Source organism: Opisthocomus hoazin, chromosome 16 (genome assembly GCF_030867145.1).
Source record: "Opisthocomus hoazin isolate bOpiHoa1 chromosome 16, bOpiHoa1.hap1, whole genome shotgun sequence".
Taxonomy (NCBI): domain Eukaryota; kingdom Metazoa; phylum Chordata; class Aves; order Opisthocomiformes; family Opisthocomidae; genus Opisthocomus; species Opisthocomus hoazin.
Genome location: NC_134429.1, coordinates 20,984,912 through 20,998,560, shown reverse-complemented (window position 1 = coordinate 20,998,560; position 13,649 = coordinate 20,984,912). Strand labels below are relative to the sequence as shown.

At 61.7% G+C, this 13,649-nt stretch overlaps 1 protein-coding gene across 1 annotated transcript in view; it reads left to right on the top strand.

Annotated features, from left to right (window-relative positions):
* The window catches only part of MEGF6 (multiple EGF like domains 6), a 99,009-nt gene that overhangs the window by 81,709 nt on the left and 3,651 nt on the right, over positions 1-13,649 (top strand). Inside the window, exons 19-32 of the mRNA XM_075437289.1 lie at positions 1,792-1,917; positions 2,857-2,988; positions 3,718-3,846; positions 4,793-4,924; positions 5,798-5,926; positions 6,505-6,633; positions 7,102-7,230; positions 8,025-8,153; positions 8,306-8,434; positions 10,467-10,595; positions 10,923-11,051; positions 11,701-11,832; positions 12,808-12,936; positions 13,519-13,647. Coding sequence (XP_075293404.1) covers positions 1,792-1,917; positions 2,857-2,988; positions 3,718-3,846; positions 4,793-4,924; positions 5,798-5,926; positions 6,505-6,633; positions 7,102-7,230; positions 8,025-8,153; positions 8,306-8,434; positions 10,467-10,595; positions 10,923-11,051; positions 11,701-11,832; positions 12,808-12,936; positions 13,519-13,647 — 1,812 coding nt within the window. The remainder of the gene's footprint in view (positions 1-1,791; positions 1,918-2,856; positions 2,989-3,717; positions 3,847-4,792; positions 4,925-5,797; positions 5,927-6,504; positions 6,634-7,101; positions 7,231-8,024; positions 8,154-8,305; positions 8,435-10,466; positions 10,596-10,922; positions 11,052-11,700; positions 11,833-12,807; positions 12,937-13,518; positions 13,648-13,649) is intronic.

Sequence of the window (13,649 nt, the reverse complement as noted above, 5' to 3'; positions counted from 1 at the left end):
ATGGCAGTGAGTCACTGGCACGAGGTGATGACTGCAAAACCTGAGCGCAGTTCTTGGAAGACAAGAACTTGTGCCAGGCTCAGCGCTGAGCAGTGCCTGGGGAGCCAACGTCCCGCTCCCGTGAGGCCGTCTCCTGCCGAGTCGCGCTTCAAGCGGCCGCATCCAACGGAAAGTGCAAAACGCTGGACTCTTGCAGTCCACGCCTGGAGACACTGGAGAAGACACGCTGCGCGAAGAGGCTTGTGGTGCTCAGCAGCCACGTCTTGATGCGGGCCCCCCGGGCGTTTCTGTGTTTGCCCAAGCCCTGCATCCACACCCAGCCCAGCAGCTATAACCGTGAACCTCGTTAAGCTGCTAGCACACGATTATCGTGCAGAACACCGCAACGGGGAGAACGTAGCTGGTCTGGGGGTCAGGCCAAAAGCTGCAGAGGGCCACAGTAACTTCCAGCGCAACCAAGTGCTAACAGAGCGTTAGGAGAGCTGCGAGCAGCTTTGGCGGGGCCGGTGCCCCTCGCAGGGGTCCCGGCAGCCCCGGTTGCCCCGCGCGGTGGGATGCTGCGGCCCCCGGAGCCACGCGGCGCCGCAGCCGGCCCGGCGCGCTCCGTCGGGATGTTTTTAAAAAGAATAAGAAAGGAGCTAAAGCCTGTAGGGGGGAGTCACAGGAAATAACACAAATATTTGTATAGAAATAGTAGGCTCTTGGCTGTTGTTGGGATCTGGAAATTATTAAAGGGTGAAGACAAACATCTGCCATCAATTAGCAAAGAGGAGGAATAACAAAAACTCCACTGTGGCACTTGAAGTCTGCGCGCTGGTGTGCTTTTCCTCCGTGATTTGTGAATGCTGGTGTGCTGGCATCTGCCGAAGCCTTACGAAACATCGGCTTCAGTGAACAAAAGGGACTGCGAGCATGGAGCTTTTTTGGGAGGCTCAAATAGGATTTCAGGATCTTTGGGTCTGAGGCCTTCAGTCTGCACGCAATTAGCTATTGCTCAGTTGTGTCACGGGGTACAAAGAGCAAAGCCAGCGTTCTGGCATCAGCAGTACCGCCGTGGCGTTCAGAGCAGAGGGAGGAAAAGCGCTTACTGCTCCTGTGCCGGAGGATGCTCGCTCTTTATTGCTTGGCATCGGGGTACCTGCTGCAAACCTTGCTGCTTCGTCAAAGCCCGGCTCCCAGATCCTGGAGGCATCCAGCCAGGGCAGCAGCAAGCCCTGACAGCAGCTCAGAAAAGCCAAGGGATGGTGGGGGTTTGGGGGCTGTGCGCCCGGGCTCCTGCACCCCAGCACAGAGGGAGCGGGGTGGCTCGGGTCTCTGCCCGTGGGACGAGCACCTGTGGCTCAGAGGCAGGGCGAAAACGCATCTTTCCTGGCCCGTTTGCCTCGGTGCGGGTGCCTGCTGGGGTACGGCCGGCTGCGGCTGCTGCCCGGGCCGCAGCCCTGCGAGGGCTCGTGCTGCAGAATGGAGTTCACAGTTTGGGGACCAGCCTGGCCTCAGCCGTTCGGCGTGCGAGCGGTCGCTCTCCCGTGAGGGAACGCTTGTTGAAAGGACAAGCGGCAGCAGAGAAGCGATGCTCGGGCAGACGGATGGGGGGAGAGGTGCGGGATGCTGGGGGCTGCGGGTGACACTGTGGGCACCCACCGCGCGGTCACGTCCCAGCCCGTGGGCTTCCTCTGCAGCCTGGAGACCGTGCACAGCCCGGCGTCTCCTCACCGAGCCGGCGGCTCCCTTGGCGTGCGGGCTCTGATGCTCTTGGAAAGCTGCTAAAAGTCTTGGCTGTTTTCGCTGCAGAGTGTCCGGAGGGGACGTTCGGGGCGGGCTGCCGGCGGTCCTGCGCCTGCCGGGGAGCCCCCTGCGACCGGAGCACGGGGCAGTGCCTCTGCCTGCCCGGCTGGACGGGACACGACTGCGGCCAAGGTGAGCAGGCAGCAGCGGCGAGGTGGGGGGGAGCAGGGCGGTTTTTTTGCTCTTGTTAAAATTAGTTTTAAGAACACCTGGTGCAATTAGAATCATCTTCATGGAAAATTAGGAAAAACGCAGCTTTTGATGGTAAGTCTTAAACGCTAGCTGCAGCTAGCTCAGCTCTGTGGAAGCCGAGTGAAGCACGAGTAAACAGACATGATGAAAAAGAAGAAGATGCTTTCGGTTGTTGCAGCTCTTAACGTAGGAAAGGAGCCTTTCCTTACTGCTGTATATTTTTAATTACCTGCACCATATTACTCTTTAACTGCTGGAAAACTGGAGAGTCCTAAATGAAAAACGCTTACATGAGTATGCAGTGTTGCAGCAGCTGGGAGACATCGGTCACGTATGGCTGTGCTGCTCCGAGTAGTCTGACGGAGCAATAGAAGCAGGCGTGCAGAGCGCTGGCCGTACCTTGCGAACGGACTGCTTCCAGGCCCCGGAGCAGCTGAGGAGCAGTCACACAGGGATTCTCGCCCCAGTTTGATCACTTCGTAGCCTTTTGCTTCTCCTCTGCAACTAAAAGCAGATCTGGGCTGGCTGACTACCGGGCTGTCCGGCGGTGTCAGCCGCGAAGCCCCTTTGCCAGCAACGCCATTCCCTCGCGAGGAGCCCTTGGAGCTCCCCACGAGTAGATGTGAACCCAAAATCGACGTGAAAGTACTGGAGTGCGCTCAGAACAGCGCTTAGCAGGGCTCACACGCTGTCCATAGAACAAACCAAGCGAGGTTGTCCTTGCTGGTCGCCGCGTGTTGCCAAACAGGAGCCTGTGCTTTGCCTGGCGCACGGACACGGACGAGAAGCACGAATCTGTCTGTGCACCAGCAAAGAGAAGCTTCCCTCTTGCGCCTGTGATCCCCATCCTTGTCTGTCCTCTCCCCTGCCGCCCTCCAGCTTGCCCTGACGGTCGCTGGGGCCTGGGCTGCCAGGAGCTCTGTCCCGACTGCGCGAACAACGCGAGCTGCGACCGCGCCACGGGAGCCTGCCTGTGCCCGCCCGGCTACACCGGCCACCGCTGCCAGGACGGTGAGTGCCGTCCCTCGCCCTCGGGGGCCGTCTCCGGCTGGGTGGGGGTTGTGTAGGCTGACCTGGAGCACCTGCTCCAGCGAGCAGAGCATCCAGCACCGCCGCACTCATCATAGAATCATAGAATCATTAAGGTTGGAAAAGACCTCTAAGATCATCAAGTCCAACCATCAATCCAACACCCCCACGCCTGCTAAGCCATGTCCCCAAGTGCCACGTCCACATGGTTTTTGAACCCCTCCAGCGATGGGGACTCCCCCACTGCCCTGGGCAGCCTGGGCCAGTGCCTGACCACTCTTTCAGGAAAGAAATTCGTCCTAATATCTGACCTAAACCTCCCCTGGTGCAACTTGAGGCCATTGCCTCTGGTCCTATCGCTGGTTACTTGGCAGAAGAGACCAACACCCACCTTACTACTACCACCTTTCATGTAGTTGTAGAGAGCATCGGAGCAGGGCTTGGCACCACGCACACCTCCATTGCCTCACGCTTCGGGGCAGGCGCTGGGCTCTTCCCTTGAAGCCCCTCTAGTCCTGTCTTCCCGGTGGCCACTTTTGCATCAGCAGAGAGGGGGGTGAAACCGGCAGCCCCCAGCCCTTTGAGCCCAGCACCGAGCCCCACGCTCGGCCGAGGCGCGGCAGTGCTCAGGGTGCCTCTGCAGAGGCGCGCTGGGGGCTCTGCCGCGGGGAAGCCCGTGCCGCCTGCAGTCAGTCTGTCTGTGCCTTGCAGTGTGTCCGCCCGGCTGGTTTGGCCCAGCCTGCCAGCTGAGCTGCAGCTGCGGGAACGACGGGCACTGCCACCCTGTCACCGGGACCTGCAGCTGCGCGCCGGGCTGGACCGGCCAGCACTGTCAGAGAGGTATTGCACCCGCTGCGCGTTAGCCCCGCGGACGCCGACCTGGGCAGAGCTGCGCTGTGGTTTGCTTCGTTGCCATCTGCGTGCGGTGCCTCTGCCAGGAAAAACCATCTCTCTCCGAGATGCTTTAGGTTTCTCCGCTCTGTCCCGCCGGTGCCGCGTGCCTGTCTGTAGCGGGAATGAATTCGCATCAAACACGTGCTAGCGTAGCACCCGCGCTCGCTGTCTCGCGGGGTTTCCTGAGGACCCACAGCCGTGTTTGTCCTGCTGCCCAAGCGAGCGGTGGTACTCAGTGGGGAACCACAGAACCACAGAATGGTTGGGGTTGGCAGGGACCCCTGCGGGCCATCCAGTCCCACCCACTGCCCAAGCAGGGTCACCTACAGCAGGCTGTAGAGGACCGCCTCCAGGCAGGTCTTGAACATCTCCAGAGAAGGAGACTCCACAACCTCCCTGGGCAGCCTGGGCCAGTGCTCCGTCACCCTCAGAGGGAAGAAGTTCTTCCTCATGTTCAGACGGAACCTCCCATGCCCCAGCCCGCACCCACCGCGCCCCATCCCGCCTCTGGACACCACCAAAAAGAGCTTGGCCCCATCCCCCTGACACCCACCCTTGAGATATTTGTAAGCATTTATTAGGTCCCCTCACAGCCTTCTCCAGGCTGAACAAGCCCAGCTCCCTCAGCCTCTCCTCGTAGGAGAGATGCTCCAGTCCCCTCCTCATCCTCGCAGCCCTCCGCTGGACTCTCTCCAGCAGCTCCTCATCTTTCTTGAACTGGGGAGCCCAGCACTGGACACAGCACTGCAGATGGGGCCTCCCCAGGGCAGAGTAGAGGGGAAGGAGAACCACCCCGCGGAGCCGGCAGCGCTGAGCCCACGCCGTCGCTCGCCGCGGGAGCCGAGCGCGTGGACCCCGCGCCGCTGAGGGTCCCATCCCCGCTGTGTTTCAGCCTGCGACGCGGGTCGCTGGGGGCCCGGCTGCGCTCACGCCTGCAACTGCAGCAACGGCGCCGGGAGCTGCAGCGCGGCGACGGGGCAGTGCGCCTGCGAGCCCGGCTACACCGGCAGCCGCTGCCAGGAGAGTGAGTGCCGCCAGCCGAACGACGCGGGCTGGCTTTCTGGGGGGAAGGCGTCGGGTGGGCAGGCCAGGGGGCTTCTGCCTTCTCCTGGGGGGGGGGGGCGGGGGGAAGCCGCAGCGCGGATTTGTCCAGCAGTGAGTCTGGGTTCGGTCACAGGAGTTCGGTCCCCGTGCCCTGTCCGTGATGCTGCCAGTCCTGTCCTATCCTGGGGGTGGTTGGGTGACACGGACACACATCGGGAAGGGGTAGGGTAGAGCCCACTGGTCGTTATAAAAAAGCAGCTGCCAGATACGGTGATTTCCATTCAGAGCCTGAGCTCCTGCCTTAGTGCAGCTTCCCGGGGATGGCAGGGAAGGACAGGCTCCTCAGTCTCACAGAATCACAGAATGGTCGGGGTTGGCAGGGACCTCTGTGGGTCACCCAGCCCAACCCCCTGCCCAAGCAGGGTCACCCAGAGCAGGCTGCACAGGACCTTGTCCAGGCGGGGCTGGAATATCTCCAGAGAAGGAGACTCCACAGCCCCTCTGGGCAGCCTAGGCCAGGGCTCCGTCACCCTCAGAGGGAAGAAGTTCTTTCTCATGTTCAGCTGGAGCTTCCTCTGCTCCAGTTTGTGCCCGTTGCCCCTTGTCCTGTCACTGGGCACCACTGGAAAGAGCTTGGCCCCGTCCTCCTGACCCCCACCCTGCAGATATTTAGAGGCATTTCTGAGGTCCCCTCTCAGCCTTCTCTTCTCCAGGCTGAACAAGCCCAGCTCCCTCAGCCTCTCCTCGTAGGAGAGATGCTCCAGTCCCCTCCTCATCCTCGTAGCCCTGCGCTGGACTCTCTCCAGTAGCTCCTCATCTTTCTGGAACTGTCTCGTTTGCTTCTGCTTGCTAGAGTGCCCGGAGGGGTGGTTTGGGCTGAGCTGTCGGCACCAATGTCAGTGTGAGAACGGCGCTGCCTGTGACCACGTCAGCGGGGCCTGCACCTGCAGCCCGGGCTGGCGAGGAACCTTCTGCGAGCACGGTGAGTTCCAGTGCCTGCGGTGGCCGCGGGCCGGGGCTCCGTGCTGGCAGGGTCTGCACTCCTTGGCTGACTTTGCTATCCCGATACGGCAAAGAGAATCCATCGGGAGGGTGGTGGGGAAAACCGCATGTCCACAAGCTGCTAAGTGTCTGGTTTTAATTCTGAAGGCGAAAGGTCTAGGAAAAAAAGAAAAAGAGACTAGCAAAATATAAACAAGGAGTAAATGCACAGCTGCCTCGGGCAGCCGTGGGTGTACACGCGTCGCACATGGGGTCTCGGAGCAGCCTCTCCAAGGGGTCCCTGGAGCAGGGCTCTGGCTCCCACACAGCCTGCTCGGTGGGCAGAAACCTCGTGCTGTTCCTCTCCGGATGCACCACGGCTTTGTCCCCTGCCCTCGATGTCCACAGTGGACGGGCATCCAGCGCTGCTGCCCTGCCGGGGAGAGCCGCAGGAGCTGGCTGTCACACTGGGGTGGCACTGCGTCGGCAAAAGAGCCCACCCAGAGGCATCTCCTCTCGCTGGGAGGCTTCCAGCTCTCCGTAGGCATTCTGTGGGGACTTCTCCTTTGTTTTCCGCAGCCTGTCCTGATGGATTTTACGGGCTGGAGTGCCGGGAAGCCTGCGACTGCCTGAACGGCGCCCGCTGTGACCATGCGACGGGCCGGTGCCACTGTGCCCCCGGCTGGGACGGCCCCCGCTGCGGGCAGGGTGGGTGTCACGCGCTGGCTGGAGCGCGGCCGGAGCAGCCCTCGGCGAGGCACGCGGGACCCCCGGCCGTCCCTGGTTTAGGTGTCTGTTCCCCACCTCTGATTGTCTCTGCGTGGACGTTCGTTCTGCGCGGCAGAGAAATGGGTGGGCTCGGGGCGGGGGACTGGGGGGCTCTGGCTGAGCGCGCTGTTGTTGAAGGTAGTGAGGGCTCGGGCATCCAGCAGAACAGTTCCCGGACAGGTAAAATGATGCTGAGGACAGCAACGCTGTCCGTGTTCGGATGTCACCTGTAGAATGCCGCTGTCACTTCCCCCAGCACCATAAGAACCGACTCGCGCTGCCAGCGCAGCCACGCGCCAGCGCTGGTGCCGCTCCCAGACAAGTGCCTTCGGGACGGTCAGGAGGAGCTTGGCTGACGCCGTTCGTACCTGCTGCCTAACAGTTCTGCCTGCTTCTGCTCCCACGAAGCGTGCCAGGAGAACAGGTACGGCCAGAACTGCAGCCAGACGTGCGGCTGTCGGAATAACGCTACCTGCCACCACGTCAGCGGCCGGTGTCTCTGCGCAGCCGGGTGGACGGGCCCCACGTGCCAGCAAGGTAAGACGCCCTGCGGTGGCTTCCTCGCCCAGACCGGCTGCTTCCTCTGCCAGCGTGCGTTAGAAATGCCGTTTCGCTGCGTGGGTCGGAGTTCGCGATGGAGCAGCAGCTGCAGAAAGCTGAGACAGTGTGACAGCAAGGCCAGATGGCAGCTAAGATGGCACTTAGCTGGGCAGTGCTTCCTAATTCATTCACAGAGAGACAAGCCCTGAGTTTGCCTTCTCCAAGGGCGCCAGAAATGGCACTGACTTGCAGTTCTGTAGCAGCACACGGAGTAAGGGCTCGGTCGGTCACTGCACTGAGCATTCAGACACCAAGTCAGCAGTGCTTTTAGGCACAGCTCAGTGAAACTGTGCACATGAGAGCAATTATTCGTGTGCTTAAATCGTTTTTTGCTGTGCCAAGCCCTGGCACTATCTGGGTCTAGGAGAGGAGGATGCTCTGCAGCTCAGGGCTGATGGTGTTGGCTACCAGCTGAGCATCGCTCCTGGCTGCTGAACTCACCCAACCTTTGTTATTCTGTGTATTTGCCACCACCAGAGTTAAGGCTCTAAAGAGACCAGGCACCCAGCACCCTGTGCCATCTGAGCAGGTTAAAGTACCGAATGTCTTTCTGTGGGCAGCTCAGGAGCCTCGGCGCGTCGCGGGCTCCGCTCCCCGCGTCTCCTCGCAAGCCATGATGGCTTCGTTTTTCACCAGCCCATCCACCTCCTGCTCTGGCAGGCTACCAGAGGCACGGGGCTTGCCTTTGGAGCTGGTTTCTGACCGGGATGTTTGGCCTGCTTTTCCCTCAGCGTGCCCGGTGGGGTTCTACGGGAAGAGCTGCCTCCAGCGGTGCCTCTGCCAGAACGGTGGCACGTGTGACCCCGCCAGCGGGCTCTGCGCCTGCCCCGAGGGCTGGACCGGGCTGGCCTGCGAGCTGGGTGAGTGACAACGCCTCTGCACCAACTCGCCCCGATTTGGACTCGCTGTCCTCTGACGGCTGGGGGTGACGTGCCCGGTGCCGGGACGAGCGAGGGTTTGAGGTCGGGGCGCGGGGTGCCGGGGCGGCGTTTCACCGTGTGCCTCCCCGCAGAGTGCGCGCCGGGACGGCACGGGGCAGACTGCCAGCAGCGCTGCCGGTGCCGACACGGGGGGCTCTGCGACCGCCGGACCGGCCGCTGCCTCTGCCAGCCCGGCTGGATGGGCGAGGAGTGCGAGAGCCGTAAGTGGGGCCGGGGGGGTCCTAACCGTGGGGACCGCGGGCTGCACCGGTGCCCAGGGGGGCTCTGGGGGGGGGCAGGGGTGATTTAAGCAGAGTCATAAAATGTGGATTTCTCCAGTGGGAAAGGGGTGGGGTCCCCGAAGGCTCCGTGCAAAGCTGCAGGCTCCAGGCAGGGATGCAACGCAGGGCAGCAGTCCCCCCCTCGCCCCACCACCGGCACAGTGACCGCAAAATGCCGAGTGCAGATCATCTTCTGTTCTGTTTATTGTAAGAGCAACAGAAGATCGTCTCCTTTCCATTCTTTGTCCTGCTCTTCCCTGTATCCCTTATATATGTTATACTGACCCGAGATACCTGGCTTCAGTCCTAAGCCCCAGCAAATAATCACAGAATCACAGCATGGTAGGGGTTGGAAGGGACCGCTGTGGGTCACCCAGTCCAACCCTCCTGCAGAAGCAGGGTCATTTGGCAGGCTCCTGTGTTTTCTTTATCTTTAAATGCATCACATACCCTGGCAATCCCTTTACTATGTGTCGAAAAGGCCATTGGCCTTATTCAGAGCAGGAACAGGGACTTGCATGGAGCATCAGCCCACCAAGAAGAGATCCACAAGCTTCTTCCCCTTTCAGGGGTCAGACCTCCTCAGCCTAGCACATTCCCTATGCCAAAGGCATGTCTTAGTCCCGGGCCACTCGTCAGCAGAGGTCTGGGCACAGGGGAGCTCCCGCTGCAGCCATTTCTGCCATCAGCCACACCAAAGTGCTCTGGGGTTGCTGCCTGGGAGCGTTGCACCTCGCAGAGCCGTGAGCAGCTCGGCTGGCCGAGGGCGAGCAGCCGGATTCTGCTGCATCCTCAGGCCCGCCGTCCCCTCCCAGCGACGTACCACACGCCTCCAAAGTCCCACACCGAGAAACCCCCCAGCAGCAAGGTCCCGTGCCCCGAGGCAGGATGAGCTGCCGGGGTGGAGATGACGAGGGATGGGTGCCGGGGGTCTGGCTGCCGGGTGTCCCCGTGGTTCTGGCCATGGGACCCAGGGGACCTTCCTGCCCACCCTGCCCGCGCTTGCTGCGCTGAGCTCACACGCAGGGTCACTTTTGTAATTTCTTTCAACATAAATTAAGGAAAAAAACCCACCCACAAATGCATAAATTACATGATCTCTTTTTAAACAAAAGCTAGAATGCTCCCCTCGGCGTCCCGCAGAGCCGCGTTTCAGACCGCATCTGTGTGCAGATATCTGCCCAGCTGCGCGCAGCGCAGCCACACGCTCGCCGCAGCTGCGTCTACAAACTTGGCCCTTGCCTGGATGAGCAACCAGTTTGGACAGTTCTACAGGGACTTGCTGGGTTTTTTTGCATTATTTCATGAGGCAGAAGTCAAAATTAGGTTCATGGATTTTGCACCTGCGTGCTAACTTCTGCATAGCTCCCGTACTGCACATGCTGTGCTTTGCGGCCGCTGTCGAAACCGGGTGCCCCTGCGACAACAGAAGCAGCAGCAAAAAACAGTTGCTGCCACGGTTGACAATAACGCCACGTTGGCACCCGGCTCTCATTAAACAGTGCCAGGAACAACACTTCTGAAAACACATGGTGCCGTTAAAAGAGACTTTCACACTGCAGGAGACCGCCAGCGGTACACGTCACGCGCGTGTACCCCGGGCAGATGTGACCGGTGATGCTGCTGAGAAGCCCATGCTTCCCGTGCATGCGGGTCTGGGCCGTGCAGTGATTTCCCACGCCGTACGTGCTGTGGGGCGAGGGAGGGACTGCAGACCCCGCGCTGCTGCTGCCCACCGTCACCGAACCGACAGCAAGCGGGGCCGTTAGCTCCAGCCGCGCGGCTGGCCGGAGCCGTGATCCCCTCGCGGGCTGGCAGAGGCCACCGGCCGTCTCACAGCACCGCTCTGCCTTGGCAGCCGTGACGGGCACGTTAATGACACGCGTGTGCCTGTAGACGCAGCAGCGAGAACGGACCCACGTCACCTTTTTTTGTGTAACTTGTCGTCTCTCCCGTGTTTGCCTCTCTGAAGCTTGCCCGGAGGGGCTGTTCGGGGCGCGCTGTGAAGAGCGCTGCGACTGCGGGGACAACGTCTCGTGCCACCACGTCTCCGGCGCTTGCGATTGCCCCCGCGGCTGGAGGGGCCGGCGGTGCGAGAAGGGTGAGCAGCGTCCCCTCGGCGGCACGGCGTCCCGCCGCCGGGCAGACCCTGCCGCAGGGGCTCCTTCCGAGGCCGCGGAGGCAGAGGAGCAGCGTTTTTAATGAGAGTTACAAGGTGTGGCAAAGCGTGCTGAGCCGCTGACAGCCTGCCCTGGAAGAGGCTTTGGGCTGCTGCAAAAAATGCAGTCTGGGTGCTACGGCAGGGTCCTGCAGCCGGGCGCGGAGGGCAGGAGCTGGCCCTTCGGCTCTGACGCCTGCCAGGCACTAGCGATACCTTGAAATCCGGTCGGGAGACCCCCCCCCCATCTCCTTGCTTGTCTCCCCACAGCCTGCCTGCCGGGTTCCTTCGGGAGGAGCTGTGCCGGCCGCTGCGCCTGTCCCCGGGGAGTGCCTTGCGACCACATCACCGGCCGGTGCGGCTGCCCGCCGGGCTTCACGGGCTCTGCATGCGAAAAACGTACGGAGAAGGGAGTGAGCCTCTGGTAGCGCTGCTGACAGGCTCTGGGAACATGACGAGTCAAGCAATTGCTATATAAAATAGAGGGGGGAAAAAGAAGAAAAAAAGAAGAACCCCCCCCAGCAGCAAGCCGAGCCAAGGAGCGGCTCACATTTTGGCAGCTGGGTGCCCGCCCGCAGAGTGTTAGCACAGCACAGGGAGCCAAGTGGGAAATCAGGGCTGTGTATTTATCCAGAGGATTAGCAATAACTCGGTATTAAAATGAGCTCTTGTGGGTATGAGCAAGTCTGGAAGAGCCAGAGGCATGTGAGCACATTCCTTGCCCAGAGGACGGGGTGTATTTGCCATGTCTGCGTGTGTGGGGACGTTGTTTGGCAGGAATATGAGGGCAGGTAGGGCTGGCATTGCAAAAGGCATCTAATGCCTTGAAGTGCTCAGTTTTCTTTTCAATCTAAGTCTTTCCTGGAATTGAGGAACCATTTGCGTGTGGCATTCCTTGCTTTTTGGGTGGCAGAGAACTGTCACTGTCATAAGAGGCTTCTTAAGTCCTGGCTTAAAATAAAAAGGGGGGAAAAAAGTCTTGTGCAGAGGGGTGGGATAGCTCCTGCTGGGCGAATCTGAGTCGCCCTGGTGCCCTCTCTCCCGACAGCCTGCCTGCCAGGGACCTTCGGAGAGGGCTGTGCCCAGATCTGCCAGTGTGCCGGAGCCACCCAGGAGTGCCACCCCGTCACCGGGGCCTGCGTCTGCGCCCCGGGCTTCCACGGTCCCTCCTGCCAGCTGGGTGAGTCCTCTCGCTGTTCCTCTGCTGCGTCCTGACCGCGCGGCGCCGGTGCCGGCAGTGCCAGCGGTGCCGGCAGTGCCAGCGGTGCCAGCGCTGAGCCATCGCCCCGGCACGGGGGACGGCGCTGGGCTGACCGCAGGCACCAGCTCACCGGAGCGCTTCAAAGCACGGGTCCCGACGGGCTGTCTTGCCTGGTTTCTTGCCGTGCTCGCTCCCCGGCAGGGCCGAGGTCTGGTTTGGTCTGTTCTTAACCGTTGCCCAGCTCTTGCAGCTCGGCGCTGAGTCTGTCCGGGCAAGTGCTTTCTTGCTCCCTTGTCCAAGCCTGGCCCTGCAGGCAGAGGCTCTGACCCCTGTGGTGTCTCTCATGGACTAATTTGCAAGCAGGAGTTCATGAAGCAAATTCTTGTCTGCGCTCAGGCCATTTTTTTGCCATTTTCCTTTTGGATTGTGGGCTATTTACCGGCCATACCTTCGGCAGAGCGGTTCCAAACAGTCTGAAGCTCCTTGGCGTTGTTGCTCCTTTGCCGTGAGAATGCTTAAAAGTGCTCTCTGGGGTTTCCTTTGGGTCCCGTGAGCAGCTGGCACCTCGGAGCAGCCGTGTTCCCGTGCTGCAGCGTGCGCTGCCGGGAGGGCAGAGGCACCCGCGCATGGCTGGCGGGGGCTCGCGTCGGCTCCGAGCTGGGGGTCGCATCTGACGCAGCCAGCGCGAGCCCAGGGACGCGTCTGCGTGACGTGCACGCCCTTGGCGGGTCGCTGCAGCTGGTTGACGTGCTTTGGAGCAGCTCTGCGCTACGAAGTGGGTCAGAAACCCAGCGGCCGTGCCAGCCCGGCACAGACCCGCTCCCGGCAGAGCTGTCGGCTTCCTCCCTGCCGAAACGGCTGCGGGAATCCACGCCGTGGATTTTTCCAGAGGGTCGGGACCTTCTTCTCAGCTTCCAAGGCACTGAGGGCCACGGTTCCTTTTTCCTTCCGCAGAGTGCTCCCCTGGGTGGTACGGCCACAACTGCGAACGGCCGTGCAAGTGCAAGAACGGGGGCCTGTGTGACATTACCACGGGGATGTGCCACTGCCCGGCTGGCTTCATCGGCGCCGACTGCGGTATCGGTGAGTGCCGGCTCAGCGGGGGGATCGCTGAGCTCGCGGAGTTCCCTCAGCGGGAGGGGAACGGAGGTAGGCGCAAACCCTGCGCGCAGCCGGGTTGCTGACGCTGCGGGAGAGGAGTTACGGGGACTGGCTCCCACCCTGGCCCAAAAAAACCTCCTGGTCTCACCCTGCAGCCCTGCGCTGCCAGCGATGCCCTCCCCGCCTCGGTCCGGGGGCTGCGGGCGTGCTGCCAGCCTTCCTCTGGGACTGCGGTCGCAGCTGACCTCCTTCGCTGCCTGCCTTAACCTGCGGAAACATTTTTCTTGCACCAAATTTTATGCCAAAATGATTGCTCCACCACGAAGGGCCTGCGCAGCAGCCTCCGCATGGCGCGGGGCGCTGCGTCCAGCGATACCTCGCTGCCTCGCTGCTAGAAACGCTCCGCTCCGCCAGCAGAAGGAAGCCGAAAAGCTCCGTCGCGCTGCGGGCTCGCGCCAGGGCTGCAGCCCGTCGTCCCCTCGCGCCCCGTGGCTCTGCGCGCGTGCCGTCGCCGAGGCTGTGCTTTGGGGCGGCCGAGGCAGCTCGAGGTCTTCCTCCCGCCAGGATGTCCTGCTGGTCGCTACGGCAAGGACTGCGCTCGGGTGTGCTCCTGCGGCAACGGCGCTGGCTGCCACCCCGTCACCGGAGACTGCGTTTGCCCCACGGGACGCGCGGGTCCCGCCTGCGAGCAAGGT